Source organism: Cynoglossus semilaevis, chromosome 2 (assembly GCF_000523025.1).
Source record: "Cynoglossus semilaevis isolate Cse_v1.0 chromosome 2, Cse_v1.0, whole genome shotgun sequence".
In the NCBI taxonomy this organism is placed as follows: domain Eukaryota; kingdom Metazoa; phylum Chordata; class Actinopteri; order Pleuronectiformes; family Cynoglossidae; genus Cynoglossus; species Cynoglossus semilaevis.
The window spans coordinates 2,042,456-2,065,021 of record NC_024308.1 but is presented as its reverse complement, the minus strand read 5'-3'; the positions used below and the strand labels follow the sequence as shown (position 1 = coordinate 2,065,021).

At 39.2% G+C, this 22,566-nt stretch overlaps 2 protein-coding genes across 3 annotated transcripts in view; one reads left to right on the top strand and one right to left on the bottom strand.

Moving 5' to 3' along the window:
* The first annotated feature begins 199 nt into the window (after nucleotides 1–199).
* The window catches only part of psmd1 (proteasome 26S subunit, non-ATPase 1), a 25,672-nt gene continuing 3,305 nt past the window's right edge, over nucleotides 200–22,566 (top strand). The window contains exons 1-22 of the mRNA XM_008330831.2: nucleotides 200–385; nucleotides 1,296–1,339; nucleotides 1,498–1,571; nucleotides 1,750–1,919; nucleotides 2,164–2,372; nucleotides 2,583–2,726; nucleotides 2,889–3,115; nucleotides 3,205–3,265; nucleotides 3,363–3,491; nucleotides 3,595–3,683; nucleotides 3,782–3,860; nucleotides 3,933–4,106; nucleotides 4,331–4,442; nucleotides 4,750–4,946; nucleotides 5,283–5,378; nucleotides 5,806–5,870; nucleotides 13,018–13,132; nucleotides 15,180–15,296; nucleotides 15,995–16,097; nucleotides 19,595–19,764; nucleotides 21,350–21,442; nucleotides 21,740–21,826. Coding sequence (XP_008329053.1) covers nucleotides 370–385; nucleotides 1,296–1,339; nucleotides 1,498–1,571; nucleotides 1,750–1,919; nucleotides 2,164–2,372; nucleotides 2,583–2,726; nucleotides 2,889–3,115; nucleotides 3,205–3,265; nucleotides 3,363–3,491; nucleotides 3,595–3,683; nucleotides 3,782–3,860; nucleotides 3,933–4,106; nucleotides 4,331–4,442; nucleotides 4,750–4,946; nucleotides 5,283–5,378; nucleotides 5,806–5,870; nucleotides 13,018–13,132; nucleotides 15,180–15,296; nucleotides 15,995–16,097; nucleotides 19,595–19,764; nucleotides 21,350–21,442; nucleotides 21,740–21,826 — 2,571 coding nt within the window. The 5' untranslated portion in view covers nucleotides 200–369. The remainder of the gene's footprint in view (nucleotides 386–1,295; nucleotides 1,340–1,497; nucleotides 1,572–1,749; nucleotides 1,920–2,163; nucleotides 2,373–2,582; nucleotides 2,727–2,888; nucleotides 3,116–3,204; nucleotides 3,266–3,362; nucleotides 3,492–3,594; nucleotides 3,684–3,781; nucleotides 3,861–3,932; nucleotides 4,107–4,330; nucleotides 4,443–4,749; nucleotides 4,947–5,282; nucleotides 5,379–5,805; nucleotides 5,871–13,017; nucleotides 13,133–15,179; nucleotides 15,297–15,994; nucleotides 16,098–19,594; nucleotides 19,765–21,349; nucleotides 21,443–21,739; nucleotides 21,827–22,566) is intronic.
* On the bottom strand, nucleotides 7,090–13,011 carry htr2b (5-hydroxytryptamine (serotonin) receptor 2B, G protein-coupled). 2 transcript variants are annotated; one of them, XM_008330819.3, is made up of 4 exons: nucleotides 11,270–13,011; nucleotides 10,351–10,771; nucleotides 8,834–9,034; nucleotides 7,090–8,296 (listed from the first exon to the last, which is right to left on the bottom strand). In XM_008330819.3, exons 2-4 carry the CDS (start codon nucleotides 10,610–10,612, stop codon nucleotides 7,338–7,340), a joined length of 1,422 nt encoding a protein of 473 aa, XP_008329041.1. In that variant the 5' UTR covers nucleotides 10,613–10,771; nucleotides 11,270–13,011; the 3' UTR covers nucleotides 7,090–7,337. The 2 variants fall into 2 exon arrangements, with proteins under 2 accessions (XP_008329041.1, XP_008329036.1); XM_008330814.3 differs by having other exon boundaries at nucleotides 10,351–10,701.

Below are 22,566 nucleotides of genomic sequence, written 5' to 3'. Positions count from 1 at the left end.
TCCTAAAGATTTGTGAAACCTGTTTTACCTAAATTTAAGTTAAAATAACATATCTCTATATCTATCTAAATAAAGTTGATTCATAAGTAATTTATATATTTTACTATATTTTATAATATATTTGAAATACGTCAACGTGTTTTTATAGAGGAGTGTTTAATGTATTTTAGGCAGGCGCTATTGAGGGCACCTTCACCAGAGGTCCTTCTAAAGAGGTCCTTCAGTGAGAGACAAAAAGAAGTTAGCAGTAGCCGCGCCTGACTGGCAACAACTAAAACTCTTTTATCTTACTCTTTTCTACATTAAGGAGCACGAGGCTTCCCTGCCGCACCAACAATTTGGGGCTGAGGAGGAAACAAAGATTCAACCATGTTAACGTCTGCCGGTATGTTTACAATAAAAGTGTTTTACTCTGTTAGCCGTTGGTGTTGCCTTCTGCCATTGATATAGCTGAGTCACATAGCTAAGACAGGAGCAGCCTATCAGTGATTACCGGTGAAATGTGTTATTTCACCAGAATTAATTTTTTTCAAATAAACACAGCTTTCTATATTAGTTACATACGGTGTTTCTGTTGGACGACAACCGTTTGAATTGCTAAATTGTATTATTTTAATGCTGAGTTGCAGTTTTGTTGCTGTGTGGTACATGACTGTGGTGATTCGGGTTTTCAAAATGTCATATTTAATACTTCGGAAAAACCCCAACACATTTGACACATATTTGAATGTTTTCTTAAGGACAAGCGGATTGATTGTCAAAATTTCATTTCCATAAATGTAGTTGTTTACGATAGCATCTTAACGACGACAGTTTTGTGATGGTAAATGCAACGAACCATCTTTCACATGCAGTGTCATCGTTAAGCTCAACAAACATTCTTGAACATCATTCTGTGTTGGACCTCGATTTGTACAAAAAAAGTTTAAGAACGCGCACCTTTTTAAAAAAATATACATATTGCATAAATACATTCTGGTATTATATTATATTATTGGCTCTGGCCTTGACATCAGTAATCAGTTTGTGTGTCCCTCACACCGCAAACTATGCTAGATATGCTTCCGAAAACCTGATTCATTTTCAAGTAATTTGAAGTTTTCTTCAATAACAGAAAGCCGTTTGCTGTTGTGTTTACACTGACAAACGTGTTTGAGATTGATGTTTCAGTGGCAATCGTAGGTCGAAAGAATTGCTAACATAGGCTCGAAATGTTAGAATGTATTTTTACGTTGTCATCATTTGTGTATAGTGTCCTTTCTCAGTACATCCTCTTACTTTGTATTTGTTTTCAGCTGGGATTATTTCGCTTCTTGATGAGGAGGAGCCTCAGCTCAAGGTAAGATATGAGAGCACAAACTCTAAAATAACCAACACTTTTGCGGGCAGTTTGCCTTTGCTGAAAGTTGTATAATACCGTTAAGTAAACATGAAAAGGATCTGATTTAACACAAGTTGATATGTAAATCGTGCCATTGCTTTTGGTTTTCTTTCCAGGAGTTTGCTCTTCAAAAACTTAATTCAATAGTGAATGACTTTTGGGCTGAGATTTCTGGATCAGTAGATAAAATGTAAGTATGACTACAATTGTAAGTAAAGTAAACATAAACATACCTATTGTAAGAATAATTTGTGTTTTGTTGCCAGAAATAAATGCGTTAAATTTTCTATTCCATACACATACATTTAATAGTAAATCAAATGTTATACCTTTTCAAATGTGTGTTGTAAACTTTTTTTTAATCATAGTGAGGTGTTGTACGAGGATGAGGCGTTTCGGAGTAGAGAATTCGCTGCCCTGGTTGCTTCAAAGGTTTTCTACCACCTTGGAGCTTTTGAGGAGTCCCTGAATTATGCACTTGGTGCTGGTGATCTCTTTAATGTCACAGACGACTCTGAATATGTGGAAACCATCATTGGTGAGTGATCAAGCAAATGCATTTGACCTCATTTACCCTTGGTATTTTTTCATTATGTAGTATGTCTTCTGTTTGGATCCAGCTGTGGTATTAAAACATCACTATTGAGAACTAAATGCCCCTGATGTAAATTAATCACCTTTAGCTAAAGACTCTTTTGTTTACACACTACTGAATACTACTGTATGATGTTAAATTACCAGGGTGATTAAAACAGACCCTCTGTGTTTTCTCTGTCTACTAGCAAAATGCATTGATCACTACACCAAGCTGCGGGTTGAGAAGGCCGAGCTGCCAGAGGACGAGGAGAAGAAAAGCATTGACCCTCGCCTCGAGGGCATAGTCAACAAGATGTTCTTGCGTTGCCTTGACGATCACAAGTACAAGCAAGCAATTGGCATCGCCCTGGAGACCAGGCGGCTTGACATGTTTGAAAAGACCATCTTGGAATCAGTGAGCAGCTGTTTTATCCTCGGTTTAATTAACTTAATAATTAGTTTCCCCCAAAAATAAGAGTTAATAACTATTTTTTAAATTCAGTAAATACATTTACTTGCACAATGTTTTTATTGTAATTAATTAATAGACCATTCATGGCTTTACTATGTTTTTACGTTTTGTATTGACACTGTGGTAATTGTTGCTCTCATCTTTGTCTTGCAGAGTGATCTAAGTGGGCTCCTTGCCTACAGTTTGAAGGTGTGCATGTCCCTAATGCAGAACAAGAAATTTCGTAATGAAGTTTTACGCGTGCTGGTCAAGCTCTACATGAATTTGGAAAAACCGGATTTCATTAATGTCTGCCAGGTATGCCTTTGATTATTTTTTTTTAATCCTAAAGCATTGTCAGTTTGTTGAAAAGTACAGTTGAAATCCATGCCTCATAATGGTGAAGGTATTGATTTGTATCTTATTGTATGTTGCTCAAAACCTTTTTTCCTTTGATTTCCTATCCTACATCCTCTCTAGTGCCTGATATTCCTGGATGACCCACAGGCTGTGAGTGACATCCTGGAGAAACTAGTGAAAGAGGACAACCTGCTGATGGCCTATCAGATCTGCTTTGATCTGTATGAGAGTGCCAGCCAGCAGTTCCTCTCCTCTGTCATCCAAAACCTGCGCACTGTTGGAACACCCATTCCAGCAGTCCCTGGCTCCACAAATACAGGAACTGTGCCTGCCCCTGACAAAGACAGGTTTGCAGGAGAAAATGCAAAAAAAAAAAAGGTCAATTGTAGTTAGGTCATGTTTCACTCAAAAATGTTTTGTTTTTTTAATCTGACAGTGATGCAATGGAGACAGATGACAAAGCTGGCAGCTCACCTGCTGGAAAGTCAGCAGAAACGGTAAAATGAAATCCGCTATTGAATTGTTCTTCAATTTTTTTTTTCTCTATCCAAATGGAGAAAACATTTTTTCTTTTTCTTTTTTGTCTTGATACAGAAAGATGAGCCCAAAGACCAGAATGCCAAGATGATCAAAATCCTCAGTGGAGAGATGGCCATCGAGTTGCACCTGCAGTTCCTGATCCGAAATAACAACACAGATCTAATGATTCTCAAAAACACAAAGGTAAAATAGACTGGCTAAAAGGTTAATGCCTTAAGAAATATATATATATGTATATATATATATATATATTTGCTTTATTAATTGAATTCAATTTTCTATATAGGATGCAGTTCGAAATTCAGTGTGCCACACAGCTACAGTCATAGCCAATTCCTTCATGCACACAGGAACAACAAGTGACCAGTTTCTAAGGTAAACATCTCCAAGTTTCAGAATCTAACCTTTTTTTTAGTTTGTGTATTTGAACAGAAGATCTGAGATTTTTTTTTTATTTTATTGTGTCTTTGTAGAGAAAACCTAGAATGGCTTGCTAGAGCCACCAACTGGGCAAAATTCACAGCTACAGCCAGTCTGGGTGTCATCCACAAGGTAAACCATATCTCTTGGGTAATAACAAAATAATTATACAGTTCATTTTAATTGACATAACTCTGTTTCCAGGGTCATGAGAAGGAGGCACTGCAGTTAATGGCCACCTATTTGCCCAAAGACACCTCTCCTGGCTCAGCCTATCAGGAAGGAGGGGGTCTGTACGCTCTGGGCCTTATTCACGCCAATCATGGTGGTGACATTATTGACTACCTTCTCGGTCAGCTCAAGAATGCCAGCAATGATGTAAGTTCATTTAATTTTTTTTAATGCCCACGTGGCCTTTTTTTTTTTTCTTTAATTTTTTTTAATGCCTACGTGGCCTTTTTTTAAAAAAATCTTTAGAAATGATTACTGACATTTATTTAATGTGCCTTTTATACAACAGTGATCTATTAAAAAAGATTTTCAAAATACAAACATTTCAAATTTGTCTTTGTGGTAAAGTGTGTTTTTCCTGTGTTGCACAGATTGTCCGTCATGGTGGCGCCCTTGGCCTCGGTTTGGCTGCGCTGGGTACAGCCAGACAAGACGTTTATGACCTTCTCAAGTCCAATTTGTACCAGGATGATGCTGTTACTGGTACGGAGAGCCGTCTCTAAATGTCAACAGAAAATTGCAGGCTGTCAAATTTATTTTTTATTTTTGTTTGTTTTGCTAAATAAAAATAAAAATAAATGTCACTTACACAAAATATAGTTATTTAAGTTTATTTAATCATTTATTTATTTAAATAAATACACATCTAACAATAAGTTACAGTATATTTTGAAGTATTTCTAGTACATGCTGCCTTTTTATGTAATTTATATTACATACAAACACTGTTTTAAACATTTGTACCAATCTCAAAGTGACCCGTACTGACATTTTCATGCATCATATCCAGGTGAAGCTGCAGGTCTGGCTCTGGGTCTAGTTATGCTTGGCTCCAAATCAGCTCAGGCCATAGAAGACATGGTTGGCTATGCTCAGGAAACGCAGCACGAAAAGATCCTGCGTGGACTGGCAGTGGGAATTGCTCTTGTAATGTACGGCCGTATGGAGGAGGCTGACACCCTCATTGAAAGCCTGTGCAGAGACAAGGTGAGATTGCAGTACATTTTGGTAATAACATTTTCTTCTGACAAAAAAAAACCCCAATAAGAAGCAGTTATTTTAAGCAAAGGTCATAAGTATAAATGCATAGTATTTATATGTAATGCCTGACACATTATCAATCCCTGACGCTTGCAGCAGCAATAGCTGGTGTCTTGAGTCTTGTTTGTGCATTTCTGTCATATTGAAATGTATTGCTCTGTGGTGTGTGCCAGAATCACCTCTAAATGAGCTGCTTGTGGGAAGTGACTAACACTGTATTGATCACTATAATGCATCCAGACACAGTCTCAGAGCTCTGTTTCCTTTTACCTTTTATGACAGGACCCCATCCTTCGGCGCTCTGGAATGTACACTGTTGGAATGGCATACTGTGGATCCGGGAACAACAAGGCCATTCGACGCCTGCTACACGTCGCTGTAAGTGTTTCCTGCTATATATTTCTCAAAATGGTGATTTAAATTGAGACAGGGTAGTCATTCATGCAGTCAGAGCTCTGTGCTGTACATTCATTTTAAATGATGTTTTGTTTAACGTGACATAAAATGATTTACATTCACCTAAATACAAATGTATGTTATTGTAGTTTTATTAGAATTTATTTATTTAATTAAATGTTAATTGTTCGAACACTAGAAAAATCCATATGCAAAATACTAGTGACGAGAGGAACTGTTTTATATTTTGTCCTCTAGATGGTGCCATATATATAACTTTCAGAGGGTCTAATAGCTGAACGCGTGTCATTAAAATCCAAGCAGTTGCTACGTGTTGATCCATTCCTGTTAATTGTAGAACGTAATGAGTCTGCATATCCGCTTTGCTAATTACTCTTTCTAAATTAAGGTGAGTGACGTAAACGATGACGTGAGGAGAGCTGCTGTCGAGTCTATTGGCTTCATCTTATTCAGGTAGGAATCAAACTAATAAGCTTTTATGACATTTTATCTTCCTGATGCAACAGTGAACCAACACAAAATCTGTCGTAAAGTAAAAAAAACCAAGTCATTTTTCTGTGTAATGGTTCCTACTATCTTACAGGGATGAAATTACTTTTTAATTTTATTATATGTAAGAAGTTGGTCTGATTAGATTTTGACTATCTGATCTGGTCTATCTGATGATCTCATTTCAAGGCAATACAATTATTAAACAATGTAGTCACAGAACCAGCCAGTCTAGTTTGTAGTCTGGTTTTGATATTTAAAAATATGTAATATTTCTTTTAAATTTCGTTTAGACTATTCAAAATATTATATTTAAACTACTGAACAAAACCCAAAACTCTATCATCTTTGCTGTGATTTGGTCATAAAATATGTTCTGTATTAGAGGCACGCTACGCACTCTTTTTATTTTTAGTCACCGAACATATGCTACGCACTCTTTTTATTTTTAGTCACTTTATTACGCTTGGCTGATTTAAAAATGATTTATAGATCGACGTCTGGAGCAGCCATTGTCCACTGTGCTTTTTTTTAAAAAGCACAGTGTTCTGATTCTATTTCTCTCACTTGGTAATGTGTAGATTCGATTGTTTTCTCTTTGGTATTTTGGCTGTTAAAAGAATCATACTTAGGTTTCATTTATATACTGTATATAAATATATATATTTTGGTCTTGTCACCTTACTTTGTTTTTCTTATATGAAAATTTGCAAGATCTTTCATATTTCCGTGGTCTATCAACACCCCAGACCAATAAACCATGCAAACAGTGGATGGACAGGGGGCTAAAAAAGCATTTCACTCAACCACTAACAGTGGGAGACCTCTGCATAGTTTCCCTTATGTTCGGAGAGACGGAATGACTTTATTTAAAATACTGTCTTTTATTTGGAAACTTGTTGAAATGCCAAAACATAAAGCTATAACTACACAAATGATCACTTCCCAGAGTCCTGCAAAAACACTATATGTCATGTAAAGATGTTTGAAAGTAACAGTTGTGGTTGTCTTTGAATATAAGCACGAGCACTGCTATGGTGTACAGCATATTTATACAGTCCAAGTCAAAGAATGACCATAGTGATTTGTTGTAAACTGTTTATAAGAGCTTCCCAGTTTTAATGTCATTCCTGCAGGAATTCTTGTCTTGTGCCCTCACAATTTTGCCCGTTAGCACATTGCCTTTTTTTTTTTTGCTTCTTTTTTTCGAGATCTCGAATAAGAACTCATTATCAATGTCTTCACATGCTGAACAGTTGTGCCTGTACGTAGACAACCATCAGCGGCTTAACTGTGTTGCTGTGCTGAGTACAGTGAAATCTGTGCCCATGATTTGATGACATACACAGTAGCCTCTCAGGCTCAGCAATTGTCTACAGTACTTGCTCCTGCATTGAGTGCAACTTTCCGATGCTTTTTATAGTTTCAGTTTTATACACAGGTCACATGCTCCCGGAACTTAACAACCTCAGTGTCAGTCAGAAGTGCTGCATCCAACACAACACCATGAGGTGGCTGCACGTTGGCTTGAGGTTCTCTGAGTGGACTCTGGTAGCCCACTACTCCGTTGCCGTTTTTTACTCCCTTTTTCATAAATAGCTTCGAGTTTTTTGCCATGGAAGACCTGAATGAAATCCTTGCAAAGGTCCATTCTGTGTTCGATGTCCTGGGCAGCCTTCCTGCACCCTGACTTGAGTAGGTTTTGTAATTGCAAGTTATATAACGTGTAAATGCCTCCCTAAAGGTTTTGTTGAACAGAGTATAGACCAGAGGGTTGACACCTGACGACACATAACCCACCCAGACAAAAATCTCCATTAGGCGGCCGATGACGTCTGCATCACAGGTGGTGCATAGAACAGAGGTGATGTTAGTGATGAAGAAAGGACACCACATGACCACAAACAGAAGAAAGACAATCCCCAGCACTTTTGAGGCCCGCTGCTCATTGCTCAGAGTCTGCATTGACTTTTTTCCCATTGATGACATTCGGCGAAAGCTATTTTCCTCTCCTGTTGGAGAGTTTGTTGTGATTGTATTGGATTTCTCGTGTGTCCTAGAAAGTCGTCTCTCTGCAGTATTGAATTCTTCTGTTTGCGGCGAGGTCGCAACCTGTTCGTTCTGAAAAATGGTGGATATGGTCGGTTGGCTGAAACGCTGAGACGCCCTTGACTTTAGCAAATAAACCTTTTTGCGCAGAACCTGGACCGTAAGCAGGTAGATCACCATCATGATGGTCAAAGGAATGAAGAATGCTGACAAGGAGCCAAACATGATAAACTCCCTGAAGGTGTCTGTTTTCAGCAGGCAGGTGTGGTTACTGTTGAAGGTGATGTTGTTTGGTAGCGGGTAGTTCTTTAGCCCCTTTATTGGAATAGGAATGGCAATACCTGCAATTTAAAAACAAAAGGATTAGTCAAAAAAATGGTTGAAGAATGTTATGAACTATCAGTAGAAAATGGTGCGGACTGGATTCCCATCATTTGGTCAGATGAGGGAAAAAAAATGTAGCTCCTTGGTCACAACAATTGTAGCTATTAGTGGAAATCTGGACATTTGCAGTTGTTTTGTGTGCATAAGAATAACCTTTAAAATCTATCTAGGTATTGTGTTAAAATATTGCTAAAGAATTCAAAATCCTTAAGAGCCAAATTAATTTTCATAATCATTTTGGCCTTATGTCTTGGACATGAACACAGTTCTGCTTGGTTTGGAAGCATGAACTGTATTGGCCGTAGGACAAGGTTTTGTTGCCCATGAATATAAAATTAGACATTGCTTTACTTAACCCCATTCATTTGTTCACACAGTGTTTTAAACTATCCCTGAAAAATAATAACCACATATGTTCACACCGTGTTTTAAACTATCCCTGAAAAATAATTAAAAGTAAGATCATATGAGAAAATCTGTAATGATATGCTTACAAATGGATATGAGCCACACCAGTGCAATCTTCAACATCGCTTTGGCCCTTGATTTATATTGGCTGTGCTGGATTGGCTTCTTAATGGCAACGTAGCGATCAAGTGAAATGGCGCATAGGTGCATGATGGACGCAGTAGAAAACAGCACATCAAGGAAAAGCCAAATGGGGCAGAGGAACTCTGGAAGAGGCCAGCCAGAGTCTGGGAAAAAAAGATTTAAAGGTCAATTCAGAAAGAATTTAATCTGTTACCTGTGGTTTTGTCATCTTAAAAATCAAACGCTGAACGCCCAGCTACGTAACACCTCAAAATCAATATCGTGTGCTTTGAGAGATGACCCATAATGACAGAGATCAGAAGCAGCATTTATGTAAAAGAACACTAGTGTTTGTTTATATCGTTTAGGAATGAATTCAGTGGGAAAAAAAAGAGGCTTCACTGACTGTTTATGGAGCTAAAAGCTCTTTATGTAAATGTGCTAGAGACTCTGTTCAACGGCAGTGTTTATTTTTTGTTCCAGACATAAAACTGGCAAGTTATTATTCTGGCCTTTTTCCCGTCGGCCATTAACTTCAGTTAAGTCTTAAGTTGGAAATATTTCTCAACATAATTTTATTTTTATGCCCTCTTCTTTCTTTGTGCCACATTGCATTCCAGACATAGAGGAAATCTCCATTTACAATTTTGATAAAGGATTCTTTAGTGACTATAATCAGCAAGGAAAGCTCAACTTAAGGCCGTTAAAACACTGATTTTTAAAAAGGAGTAAAAGATGTAAGGTTATTAGTTGTACAGTTTCTTAGAATGCAGTATTGTGAAGATATAAAGTACAGTTCATGTAACGTTTCCAGTAGGGCATACGTTATTGTAGATGAACTCCACCTCCTTTGAGGGTCTTGTTGGCCTTAAGGAGACCGTGTCCTGTAACGTTAGCATGCTAGCCAATGACAGTATAGACTTCCTTTTGTTGTTTTAATTAAAGAAAGTTTTTATTCTTCACTTTTCTTGTTTGTTTAAAGAAATCCAGTGCAGGCCTCTACTAACATTTAAGCGTAGACCTCAAAAGTCACCTCGGCAGATTAAAGTAAATTAACAGGAACCCAATTTTTTTTTTTTTTCAATTTGTCACTGTCCCACAGTAATTTGCGTCCCTGTTGGGTATCTCCTAGAGGAAGTAAAATGTTTATTGCCCAGCATCCCTTTTATTTTGTCAGAAGTAATTTGTTTAGACATGGCAGAGATTGTATCTAGTGCTGCTGACAAATTATTTTCATCCTCTACTGCTGCCAGTAAATTGCCTACCAGGCTTTGTTCTTCATGAAAAGATGTGGGGGAAACTAGGTGTTTGTTTAAATTTAATAATTAAAAAAAATAAAAATTTAAGTGGATATTAAAATCGCCAAAAGGTTCTATTCACTCCTACTCAAATAAAACACAGAGAAGGAATGTTTTTACTTTTGTATTGGTCTTAGCTACTGCAGTATAACAAGTCAAATTGAAACCCCTAGTGAACTTACTGTAGAGAACAGTAACAAAGGCAATGGGCATCACCAGGAGTCCCACCAGCAGATCGGCAACAGCAAGTGACATCAGGAAATAGTTGGTGGCGTTCTGCAGCTTTCTCTCGAGGGACACGGCGAGAATGACCAAGATGTTGCCACCGATAGTGGGGATGATGACCATAACAATGAGCACAGCTGCCCATTTTAGCTGAATCCCAGATTCTTCTCTTGACCATGAACTGTTGGTAGTGAGAGGATCTGTGACAGCCTGAGCCATGATGCTGCACAGGTTACAGCTGGCCTGAGCGTGTGACGGAGCTCTGATCTTTCTGGTGTTGGACACTCGGTCAGCATGGTCACTAGGTCCTACAGCCAAAGGCAGAAAGGGGAGTGTTGGACACCTTTGGATTGGTACACAGGGCGTGTCATTTCTTGTCTTGTATTGAAATTAAAAAAAAAAAAAATAGTAGTTATCAGTGATCAGTTAAGGATCCAAACTCATTAAACTCCAAAGTAATCAGTAATCCCAGCACAATTATTATTTCCACAGGGAAATGTTACCAGATGTCCTTGATTTTTATCAAGTGCCTGCTCTAAAAACATATGGGTTTGTTAATACAGCAGCGATACCTTGTTGTTTCCATCCAATTTAGTTGTGTTATTTAGGTGAGATAAAATGGGCTTCAAAATTGGTGAATAATGCTTTTTCTTTTCCTTTTAAGCAAAGAAATTCCAAAAGATTCCTTTTTTTTTTTGTGCCTAATTCTGCGTTTTGCAAAGGATTACTCGTTTTTTCCACATGTGTTCCCTGTTAATGATAAGTCAAAAGGTTTAAACCTTGAAATTTAAAGGTCTATAATAGGACAATAAAACATTGTGGAAATCATTTTCAACATCTCCCCACAGTGAAACAACAAAATTTCAGGTGTCTTACCTGCACTTGCAGCTAAAATTCCTTTCTTCTTGATGTTTCAGATCTTGAAACATAAAGCAGCCTTCAGAGCCGATGAATAGGTTAATCCAACACCTGGTCCATTTCTTTCACTTCGCTCCAAAGCCTTTTGAACATTCTTTTTTTAGCATGACATTTCCGTCCTCATCAAATAAAAACGTGGCACAGAATACCCTCCCTCTGCAGCACAGCCTAAATCTGTCTCTCCCTGAAGCAGTCCATGGTTTGGAATTTGTTTGGCTTCCACAAGCTGGTGGAACCCCCAGATTTGCTGTGCATCACCTACCGTGATCACAGGTTTAAAACTTTCAGACGGTGCTAGTCGTCTGCCTTTCTTTTTTCCCCCCGGTCTCTGCTGCTTCTTCACCGATTTACTCACACTCTGCCTCTTTTCTTTTTTGCTCTCTCTACCTCTCTCCCTCTTATTCTCCTCCCTCCTCTGTCGTATCTGTGAGTCAGACTCTGTAGAAAACAGATGAATGTCTTTGTGCTGGAGACATGCCAGTGGTTCTGGGAGGTAATTTCCTACAATGCAGCCGCCCCACTGTTTATATTTGTCACTTTCTGGTCTCTCTTCTTTTTAAAGTGGGTGCTGGTAGGGGGTATGGTACTGGTGTATTGGAAGAAAAACTCTTAGTGTGGAGGGGGTACATGTTCACAACTGCTTTGCCATTTTGTCCTCATTCCCAATTTCTTTTTAATATGTTTAAATTCAAACTTGTTTCCTTCAGTTCTCTCTGCTTCACTATGGTAAATGTGTTTTCTGCAAAGTAATTTAAAGCATTGGGGGGGCTATGAATAACCCATAGTTTTTACAGTAATCAGAAAATGACAAAGGAGTCTTATTAGCCAGTAATATTCCTCCCACCAAATATCTTAGCCCGTCTACCCACTCCATAAACAACTTTCATTGGATGCGTTTGACTTCAGACAGTGTTAGGAAATCATAGGTGCACACTTTGGCCGCACTTTTGTAATTTTTATTCGTATTAATCGCTTGTATAAACACTTGTTTACTCCAGCATACCACGTAAGGCAAATTAATATCTTGTGGCACTGAGTAATCTCTGAGTTAGTGTGAGGTCTAGCTAGTGCTGTGTTATCAGTACCACCTTTCACAAGTAAAATGTCAAACAACATTCTTGGTATAAAAACTAATCGCTTCCTTTCTACCCTGTGATTTCCGAGCAAATACATCTGTGAGGGGGAAAAAATGTAAATGACACTGCTGTATTATTTTCAGCCGTCCTATCGAAAGGCTGATTGCTTTGGCTTTTTGTTTGTCGATTTTAACATTTTTTGACCTAAACCCTTTATAGAACCTATCCTTAGTTAAAGCGCCTAGGTTTGTTCCAGCAGTCGTTCTTCATACTGTGATAAACTCAGTTGGGCCTTTATCACAACCTCAAACAGAGACCGTGGTCATTTTCTATGCTGTTGTGTGATGCTCTCGATATTGTCTTTTTAAAGTAACATTTATAAAACTTGAAGTTGGCTTAACAAAAAATGATTGACGTACATTGATGTCCCACCCTAATAACGTAACCTGGTCATATTTGGAGGTTCAAATGTTGGCTACAAACACATGCTCTCTAAATTCTATTTCGTAGGACAAAAAATAAGTAGGAGGAATTTAACAGACAACAAATATTTTTGGTTCAGGTAGACCACCTTGCTGGCATCTTTTATTGTCTCCATACCTTTAATGTGTCTTTCCATCCCTTTATCAGAACCCCAGAGCAGTGTCCCAGTGTGGTGTCGCTGCTGTCAGAGAGCTATAACCCTCATGTTCGCTGTGGGGCTGCCATGGCCCTTGGCATCTGCTGTGCTGGAACAGGCAACAAGGTAGGTTCAACCTCCTCGTCAACAGGCTGGCCTACTCCGAACGAATACTAAAAACATTTGGGGTTTGTTGTTGTGAATGCAGCCTAACTGGTCACCTGCTGAGAACTGCCCTGGTTGAGAAGGTGCCAGCTGAAGTAGAACTGAAAGAATACATCTGGTAGAGAGTTGAAACTGTCACAATATATAGAAACTAAACATATGCAGTATATGGTATGTCGAGCATTTGATAAAACTTGCCGACTAGGTTTACTAATGTTTGAATCAATCGAAAATAACCTTTTTCAACAGAATGAGCCTCATTTCCATTATTAGTAGACTCACATTGCTGCAGAGGTAACCTGAGAAGAGTTGTTGAATTTAATTATGCCTTCTAAGCAACTATTGCAACAACATTTTATGTAAATCTTTGTTAGACTGTAGCTCCAAAAACAAGTTGTTTGAAAACTTCATCCTAAACCCATTTGAAGCCAATCCACGGTGGTCAAAAGTCATTTCAGTCCTGGCTGCAGTGCGATCTGAGCTGCCTCGGTACTGAAGCTTTCATCTTAATTATTTTGTAACTGCAAAGTAAACCAAACAATGAGTTTCCTGTTGATGCTTGGCCAGAAATTAGGAGCTTGTGTTGAAGTGTTGGTTGATAAAATAGTCCAAGCTGCCACTGGGGAATGGAAGCCTGTTCCACGAGCAGAGCTGAAGCTGACAGACATTCTGAGAACTGCCAGTTCCTCAGTTATGTTGCTCTACGATACGATCATTCTCAGGTGACAGGAGAGTCATCACAGCTCATTAGGGCTTTGCTCTCTGAGCCTTGGAGCACCAGAGTGAATGTTCTTTTTTTTTTTTTTTTTTTTGAGATCAGACTAGACAATGGCACAGAGCTGAACTGCTCCAGACTTCCACTGCTCGCCTTTTCCAGACGAATACATTAAGCACATAAGAACAGCAGTGTATGCAGTGATGATGTGGCAAAATGGTTGCCTAGCTAGACGAAGCAAGACTCCTTTTAGCTCATCACTCAAACACATTGATCTGATTTAAACAAGATATCTCAGCTTTTTGGAGTTCTCATGTCAATTAAAAACAATGTATTGCTAAGCTGCTCAGGGCTTTAGTGTAGTTGTTTTGTTTTATATGGCATCATTTTCTCTCACTAACAATGCATTTTGCACTGACATTTTTCAACGAGGATCCAAAAACTTTAAAAACATCTAAACTTTAAACCTTAACACACACAGTCTGTGGAGGACATTTGAAAACTGTGTGTAGTTAATAACCTACTTTATATTTTTCAAATTGAGCCTGACAGTAAATGCACTTAATTAAACCTCCAACAACCTTACAGCAACTGGACACGGCTGATGGTGTTGGCTTTTACACTCCAGCTAATCACCCCAGTGTGCAGCTCTCCTTATTTCAACTCAGCCAAGAGCACTGATGAAGCCTGGTTTATTTTACCTCCACTATCATCATCTCGGTTTGTTTCTCTTTCCTCGCTGGAGCTGACGCCTCCTCTAAATTCTGCTGGTGTTAGTTACAGCCATTACTGTTCTGCAAGAATGAGGAAGGCAGCGGCAGCTCCAGCGAAAGAGTAGGTGGTCTTCACTGGCTTGTTCATTCACAGCCATCACGGCAGCAAACTGAACAAGACAAGGTCCTGTCATAGCTGTTGTTATGGTTGTCACAGGCAATCAGATAGGGCTGAAACTAATGTCATTAATTTGTATGGTCTGGTCGACTCTGTTGATAATCCTTTTCCTCCATTTACCCCAGCATAAATGCCACTGTTGCACTGGTGTGGCTTTTGTGAGGATGACAAAATATGGAAAGCACAGACGGATGACATCACAGTGTCAGTCAGATTGAACATGTGCAGTAATTCTGTCTTTCTTAAATATAGACACAAAACAAACACCAACAAGGCTCGCTAATTAGGAGGTTATTAGGATTTTGTATTAGGTTTGCAATAAAGGTTTCAAACACTATGTCCAAATTTTGCCAGCTATGTAAATTTACTCTAACTACTACTCTTATGTTTTTATTTCCACAGGAGGCCATCAACCTGCTGGAGCCGATGACCAACGACCCAGTGAATTATGTGAGACAGGGCGCCCTGATTGCTTCCGCCCTCATCATGATTCAGCAGAGTGAAGTCACATGTCCCAAGGTGTGTGTGAAATATTATTATTCTGCTACTTTTAGTCGTAATTTTGAAATTTTTGTTTCATTTGTCTTTGTATTTTTTACTTAAATAAATGCATAGTCAGCATTTAATTTAATCCAGTCAGCTCCAAGACGGATTTAAATGTTTGACTCTCGGCAGAAAACTATTAGAAGAATGCACTCAGTACTTCAGAGCTGTGTGGTGGCCAAATAGTGACCACACAGGCACATTTGCTGGACTCACACACAGAACATCTCTGCCTTGTCACACGCACTTAAGATATACCAGACCCATTCCTTTCCTCTAGGTTTTTTTTTTTTTTTGATTATTCTTCTCAAAGACTCTTGCGTGCTCAGCAGCAGGCCTCAAAGCTCCAGGAGGTATGCAGAATTGTGCAAGAGCGTTTCAGAGACAGACTGTGGAACATCATACACATGATTGTTTATTTCAAAGCTTCACCATTTCCACCTGTTTTACAGTTGTCCACAGTGGTATTGCATGTCAAGTTTGAATGTCTTAATTTGTATGAATAACTAGCAACAACAAGGATAAACAGTTCTCAAGATGTTTTCTGTAATTGTAATAATGAATTCCAATTACTTGTTTCTTAAAAAAAATATTCATATTTATAAGAGGTATTTTTTCAGTGTATTGATCAGTTGTGACTAAACACCCATTGTCTTTTCAATGTGTTGTTATAGGTCAACCAGTTCCGACAGCTATATTCAAAAGTCATCAACGACAAGCACGATGACGTCATGGCCAAGTTCGGTGCCATCCTGGCTCAGGGAATCCTCGATGCAGGTAAGTTGGACAGAACTGCTATTCTCTCTACCTGCTCCTGTACACCCCTCTCTACCCCTCACCCCTCACGAAATATGGTCGTCGTTCCCCCGTCTCTATACCCCTCACCCCTCCCGTAAGGAGGCTCCTTACGGGGGAACGACAACCATATTTCTTAATTGCACTGTAAACAACGATAGTTGCTGAATACTTGTTTAGGCCTGTGCTTATGAGTGTTGAGTCATGCTCAAGCAAACACAGATTAGCCTAAATTGGTTGACCACCCCGGGTACTGCCTCTCTGGAACAGATCATGCTAAGGTGCATTAGGGACTGATAGTCCAGCCTCAGCTTTGCTCACCTCTCAGCCCACATGGTTTGGTGCTCTCCCTGGGGTGATTACTGTTTGTCTGATTGTCAATGTGTTTGTGTGTCTGCGCAGCTGTTTGTGGACACAGGCATGCAATGTGTGTCTGTCTGTGTGTGTGTGTGGGGGGTCCAAGTGAGCTGTACATCATCACATGGCTAAGGCACAAGGCTATACACTCCAGAAATTGAGAACCAACCCGTTTTACTCTTTACATGTACGGTATATACACAAACGTTCAGCGTGGGCAGGAGCTGAAACTCACTTTCACCGTCTATAGACCTTCTGTGCCGAGACGAAAACCAGCGCCGTTTAAAAAACACTATCAGGTGTCGCAACTCTAACACCTGGGAAAGTAACAACTCAGTGAGTTGTGGATTGTTTTTCATCTTCTTGAACCAAACCTCTTTCTAATTTGTAAAATGGCCCCACACTCCAGGTCTGTGCAGTTCATCAACTTTTGATAAAAACAAACAAAAAATGTAGTTTTTTTTTCTTCTTCATTTCTTCTTCTCTATGAACATGTCTCAGTCCAGCAAACATAAAAACACGACATTCGTCTTTGAATGTCTTTCATGTTCAGGCTCACACAGTTTGGAGGTTTTACTATGGGTCTGGGTCTTGCAGGGGGTGTGGGCCAGTGTGCTGTGCTGGTAATTGTATTTAATTTGATGGGCGGAAGCAATTAGAGTGTAGTTTCATGATCTCTGCTGCTCATTATGAAGGAAACGTCAGACTCCTTGTTAACCCTCTCACATCGTGCATCCATCGTTCTGTCCCAACAGCTCACACTCAAACTCTGGTTTGCAGACATTTTAACTAATATGTAAAGTCAATGATCCTTAACTAGCCAAAATGACTCTCTACTGATTATATAAATACCAAATAGCTTCATCTTTTCAAACCAATACAACAATGAGGCCGTCGTTACAATTACACCTCCAATGAAACAAAGTGCTTTGCCCTGCTCTCCATCTCTGCAGAATGAAAATTAGCCCACTAGAATAAGAGCTGGCATCCACAGAGGCCGAAGGGAACTGGGCTCATCAAGTGCTCTTGACCTCGTCTTGTGTTTTCTTAGGAGACTTAAAAGCTCAATTGTAGTCCTGCAGATCTCATGAGTCATGTTGGCCACTGTTCAGTGTGTGGGAGTTGGATGGTTGTAGCATTGGCTTCACTTGTTAAGGTCAAGTATCATTAATAAATCATTACCGTGACCACAGAAATTAGCGTGCACAAAGCAAGACAATGGCAGCTCATTAAAGCCAGCGCCGTTGTAGCTGATTTCATTTTTAGCTGCTAACGACTGCTCCTAGATATCCATGGTCTTTCTTGGTAAAGAAAAGTTTAGCAAGATCATTTTCTACCCACTTTTCTCCATTTCTGGACATTTTCTACCCACTTTTCTCCATTTCTTTTATGAAACTCCTCACCGTCTGTTGTTTGTGTTTCCTCTTTTCTCTCTTACAGTTAAATATATAATCCTAACATTGTGTAGTTTAATCATTCGTCTTTGGTCAGTAAATCTTTTTCTCCACTTCCTGAGTGCAAACAATGGGAGGAAAACCCTGGACAGTTTTCCAGTCCATCACAGGGCAACATTCCAGGGAAAAAAAAAAACACCCACACCCCTTTTATACATATGGTTAATTAAAGGTGAACTGATCCTACATGTGTGGCGCTTTGGCCCAGAGGCAATGTCTCTGTCATTGGCGTGGAATCCCAGGGTTCACCTCCTGGGCAAGATCGAATCCCGGTTAGCAGTGGACTCACCACCTGCAGGAAGGTTTAGTGGGTGTTGGTACGGTGCAGTGTGATTTGGGTGGCGGTCATGGAGACTGCTGCCCCCGCAACCCGTTAACGGATAAGTGGATGAAAATAGATGGATGGAATCCTGCGTGTTTTTGGACTGTGAGAGGAAACCAAAGGGGAACACACACACACACACACACACACAAAGAATTTTCAAATAATTGCTTTGAATTGAGTTTGTTGGCATAACCAGCAGTTTAGATCATTTAGCACAGTTTTCCATCATGTGTCACTAATAATCAGGTTGTTTATTCAAACTGTGATACTTCAGGTATTTCCCCAAATAATTTTTATAACTAACTATTTTGTAAAAAAAATTATTTTATAATACTGTTGTTAAAGTGACGTAAGATAAAGTGCACGATAATCATCAGCCCGATATCAGGAAACTATGATGTCATTCCGATTAGTCCCATTTTGTAATGAAAACTTATGCAGTGTCTTTAAGATGACCTTATTGTCAAATTACTACCTTTTTTTATAACGAATATAAAGCGAACAATAGCGTCTTCAGGGTAGAGTTGCCTGCATTTTGCATTATTGGATTTATTTATTTTTAGCAAAGTATAGAAGTATATACTACTATAATTTTCTATTCTGACAAAATGATTTCAGAATAATTCATGTGTCGTGTAGTGATTTATAGCATTCTGCTGCAGGAGGCAACAAACATTACTAATTCTAGTGCTTCATCAAAGACACTTCTGGGAAAATAAATTAAACAAAAATTAAGTTTAACCGCGTGAAGAAAACACAGTTTCAGGATTGACTAAACAACACGCTCTCGAGTGCAGCTGCAAAAGTCGTCTACTACACTCAGCGCCACTGACGCATCTGTTTTGATTACTTTCCATTACAACTATTTTTGGCCTAATTAAAATATGTTTTCTTATCATTTGTTTAATCCAGGATATTGAAGACAATGCAAATCAGCGATCTGGCATTTTTTCTGGACACGTGTCTGTAATTTAAGGGTTTCTCTGTTATCACCAGATCAGACAGGTTAAAGCCAAAAGATGACCTGAGCAGGGTGGTGACTCCCCTGCTCTGCTTCCTCAGTGACCTCCAAATCCTTTCTTACACAATACATCTGACAAGAATTTATCCGTGATTGTTTCAGTCTGTGATAAATGCCACATCACCAAATGAGCTGTTTTAACAATCAACATTTTTGGATGGTGATCTTACCGGTGGTCACAACCCATATGTTACTACACACAAGTTATATCTTCCTCACAGTGAAATTTGGGATTTTTTTTTTTATTTATTTCAACTATTTTCTCACTTTCTGGTTTTTTTTATTTCAACTATTTTCTCACTTTCTGCTTTTTGTTTTCCAGGTGGACGTAATGTAACCATCTCACTGCAGTCCAGGACCGGTCACACACACATGCCATCTGTGGTTGGCTTGCTGGTCTTCACCCAGTTCTGGTTCTGGTTCCCCCTGTCCCACTTTCTATCCTTGGCCTTCACACCAACTGCTATAATTGGACTCAACAAGGACCTCAAGGTACCATAAGAATCCATTCCTAACATTATACATCTGTAAGAATCTCCAGTTTAGCTACAATGGGTTATGATTTGCTTTTCAAGCTCTGTCCAAATCAGTTTCATGTCCCTAGAAGTTACAAAGAGCTTGACTTTATTACATAGTCTGTCCTGTCATTTTCCCTCAGAGTTGATGGTGTTTCTTTGTGTTAATATTGATATCAGAAAGTGGATGTTCCCCTGTCTCAGCTATTGCCTTCAACCATTTTGCCAGAACCTGTAGTTCTCTTCTCATGCTTTGTTCATGGTAACACTGAACAGCTCTATACTTACACTTCCCATTTCTCTTGATTTAATGATTCCTGAATTTTCACTTACTTCTGAATTTGTTTTTTAAAAACGGTCTTGTTGAGTATTGACAGCTATGGTTTAGGCAGAAGTAATTTTTGTCGATATAAATATTTTGCCTCATGTCTTGGTAACAACTGTCACCAACTGTCCTCAGTGTAGGACCCAGGGATTACTGATTATTACTGAGACATAGTGGGCATTTTATTGGCACCAACTGGATGTTATCTCAATCTCTAAATGTTAATTGTTACTCAAATCCACAGCACATGGCGCCATATCTCGTGTTCCACATTGGCTGCTTAAGTCAGTATCAGAGAATGTGTTTAGTGTAAAGCTCCACACATAAATACTCCGGGGAGTGTGTGCTGGAGGCTTGTCTCTGGGGAAGTTCAAGGGTAGAGAGTTCAAAAGAGTCTCTTCACTTGTGTCCTGAAGTGTGTTAGGCAGGTTTTACCTTTACTGAAGCCATTAAAAAAATGATGAACATTCTTGTCGCCTGCTCCTTTACAAAAGCGGTCCCTTTCCTGACATTCAGCCTCTACCAAGCAGCAGAATTATGAGTTACGACAGAAGATTCACCCGTTGTGCTGCATTGCTCTCCGTGCCAGAACGCGGCCGCTGTAAATCACAAAGTTCCAGTGAGCTGTTGTAATTTTACGTCCCACACTTAAACAGAAGACACATGGTGCTGCTGAAGCTGGACATTTTCTTTTATGCTTGCCTCACTACATAGGACTCCTTTTTCATTTTTACACACGCAGCTGCTGGAAACAAAAGCATTGCAGCACCGCCTTTGTTCTCGCTGGAGTAGCTGCTGAGAAGTGAAAAATGAACAAATGTCTGCCAACTACCACACACAGTCAAAATCTATGAACAACTTGTGCATGTCAAATTGACCTGCATTCGATGACACATTTTAACTACCGTTTCAAGACGCAGTAGTCAAGTTCGAAGGTTATAAAACAAAATACTATTAAAATACCATTGTGTACTTTGTCAGTAAAAACATTTTAAACTTGTCCTTGACCTTGAGCTTCAGAAAAGAGGATTAAGTGTGTTACTCAGATACAGATGTTACATTTTATTGCACTTTGAGTGTATCCACTTCCCTGGAAATAATGTTTGTAATTCCACCTCATGTTGACTGCTGATGTCTGCTGTAGGCACCAGACTGAAGTCGAACATTTCATCACTGTTAATTGTTAGTGCATTTAAACGCAATGTCAATGAAGTGATCTGTCTGTCCTTCTGCTCAGATGCCCAAGGTGCAGTACCGCTCCAACTGTAAACCCTCCACCTTTGCCTACCCACCAGCACTGGAGGTTCCCAAAGAGAAGGAAAAGGAGAAGGTGAGAAGGTTTTTCTTTTTTTTTTTTGCATTAATTTCTCTGATGGAAAAGTAAGACATCTATCTGTCTTCTCTAATGTCATTTTCCTGCCTGTTCACTTTATTTTGGCCCTTGAACATTTTTCCTCTTTGCCTCACTTCACAACCCGCGATGCTTTTGAAGTAATCAATCAGCATTGCGCATCCTGTGGTCGACTAGTTTTGTACATTTGATGCCGAAGTGTTTTCAAAAGGCCTTGAGTGTTTAGGGTTTTGTCTGAAACGGTGGAAACATCTCTGCTTCTTCTCTGCATGACAGGTTTCCACTGCTGTTCTCTCCATCACTGCCAAGGCCAAGAAGAAGGAGAAGGAAAAGAAAGAAAAGGAGGAGGAGAAGATGGAAGTGGTTAGTGGATATGCCCAACACTCTCAGTAATAATGATCCTTTTTTTTTTTTTTTTAATCCATCTAAGATTCCAAACCGCAAGTCAATGCACTTACATCTTAATACTGTTTATTTTGTGAGAACAGAATTTAATTCAGATCTGCCGGTGGTGTTTTTACACTGGATAATTCTAACATTTAGATAGTAAATAATAATGGCCTCCATCAAATACATTTGATCTATGTACGGTAGATCTATGTAGCCGAAGGTCTGCGATATTCTTTAGGTTTTAACACCTTGCACACACCTGCCCCTGTTTTCCAGTCAGTTTAAATCTGTTCATTCCTGAGTCGGTATAACATTCACTGGCCGCAGCGGCACGTTTGATGTACTTTGCCACGCTGCGTCTGAGTTCTGGTGCTGAGAGACAAGTCTGGAAATGTCTAAGCTACTCACATTTCAGGCTTTTGATTTTTATTTGGCTTCGCTCTGAGTAAAGGTATCCACTCAGACTGCGGTGCGGTGGTTTTATAGACACGGCCTGATGTTTATTTTCTCATTTTCCTCCTGTTTTACTTCAACATGGACTTCATCTGTAAATGAAGTCTAAATGATAGTGGTAGAAATATGAATAAAAAAAGAAATGTACTGATGAATGATGTGTGCAGCTGGTTTCAACAACCTGTACTGACACATACAGACCTGAGTAATGAAATGTTCTATTGAAGTAAGTGATGTAGAGGCACAGCGTTAAAAATGGA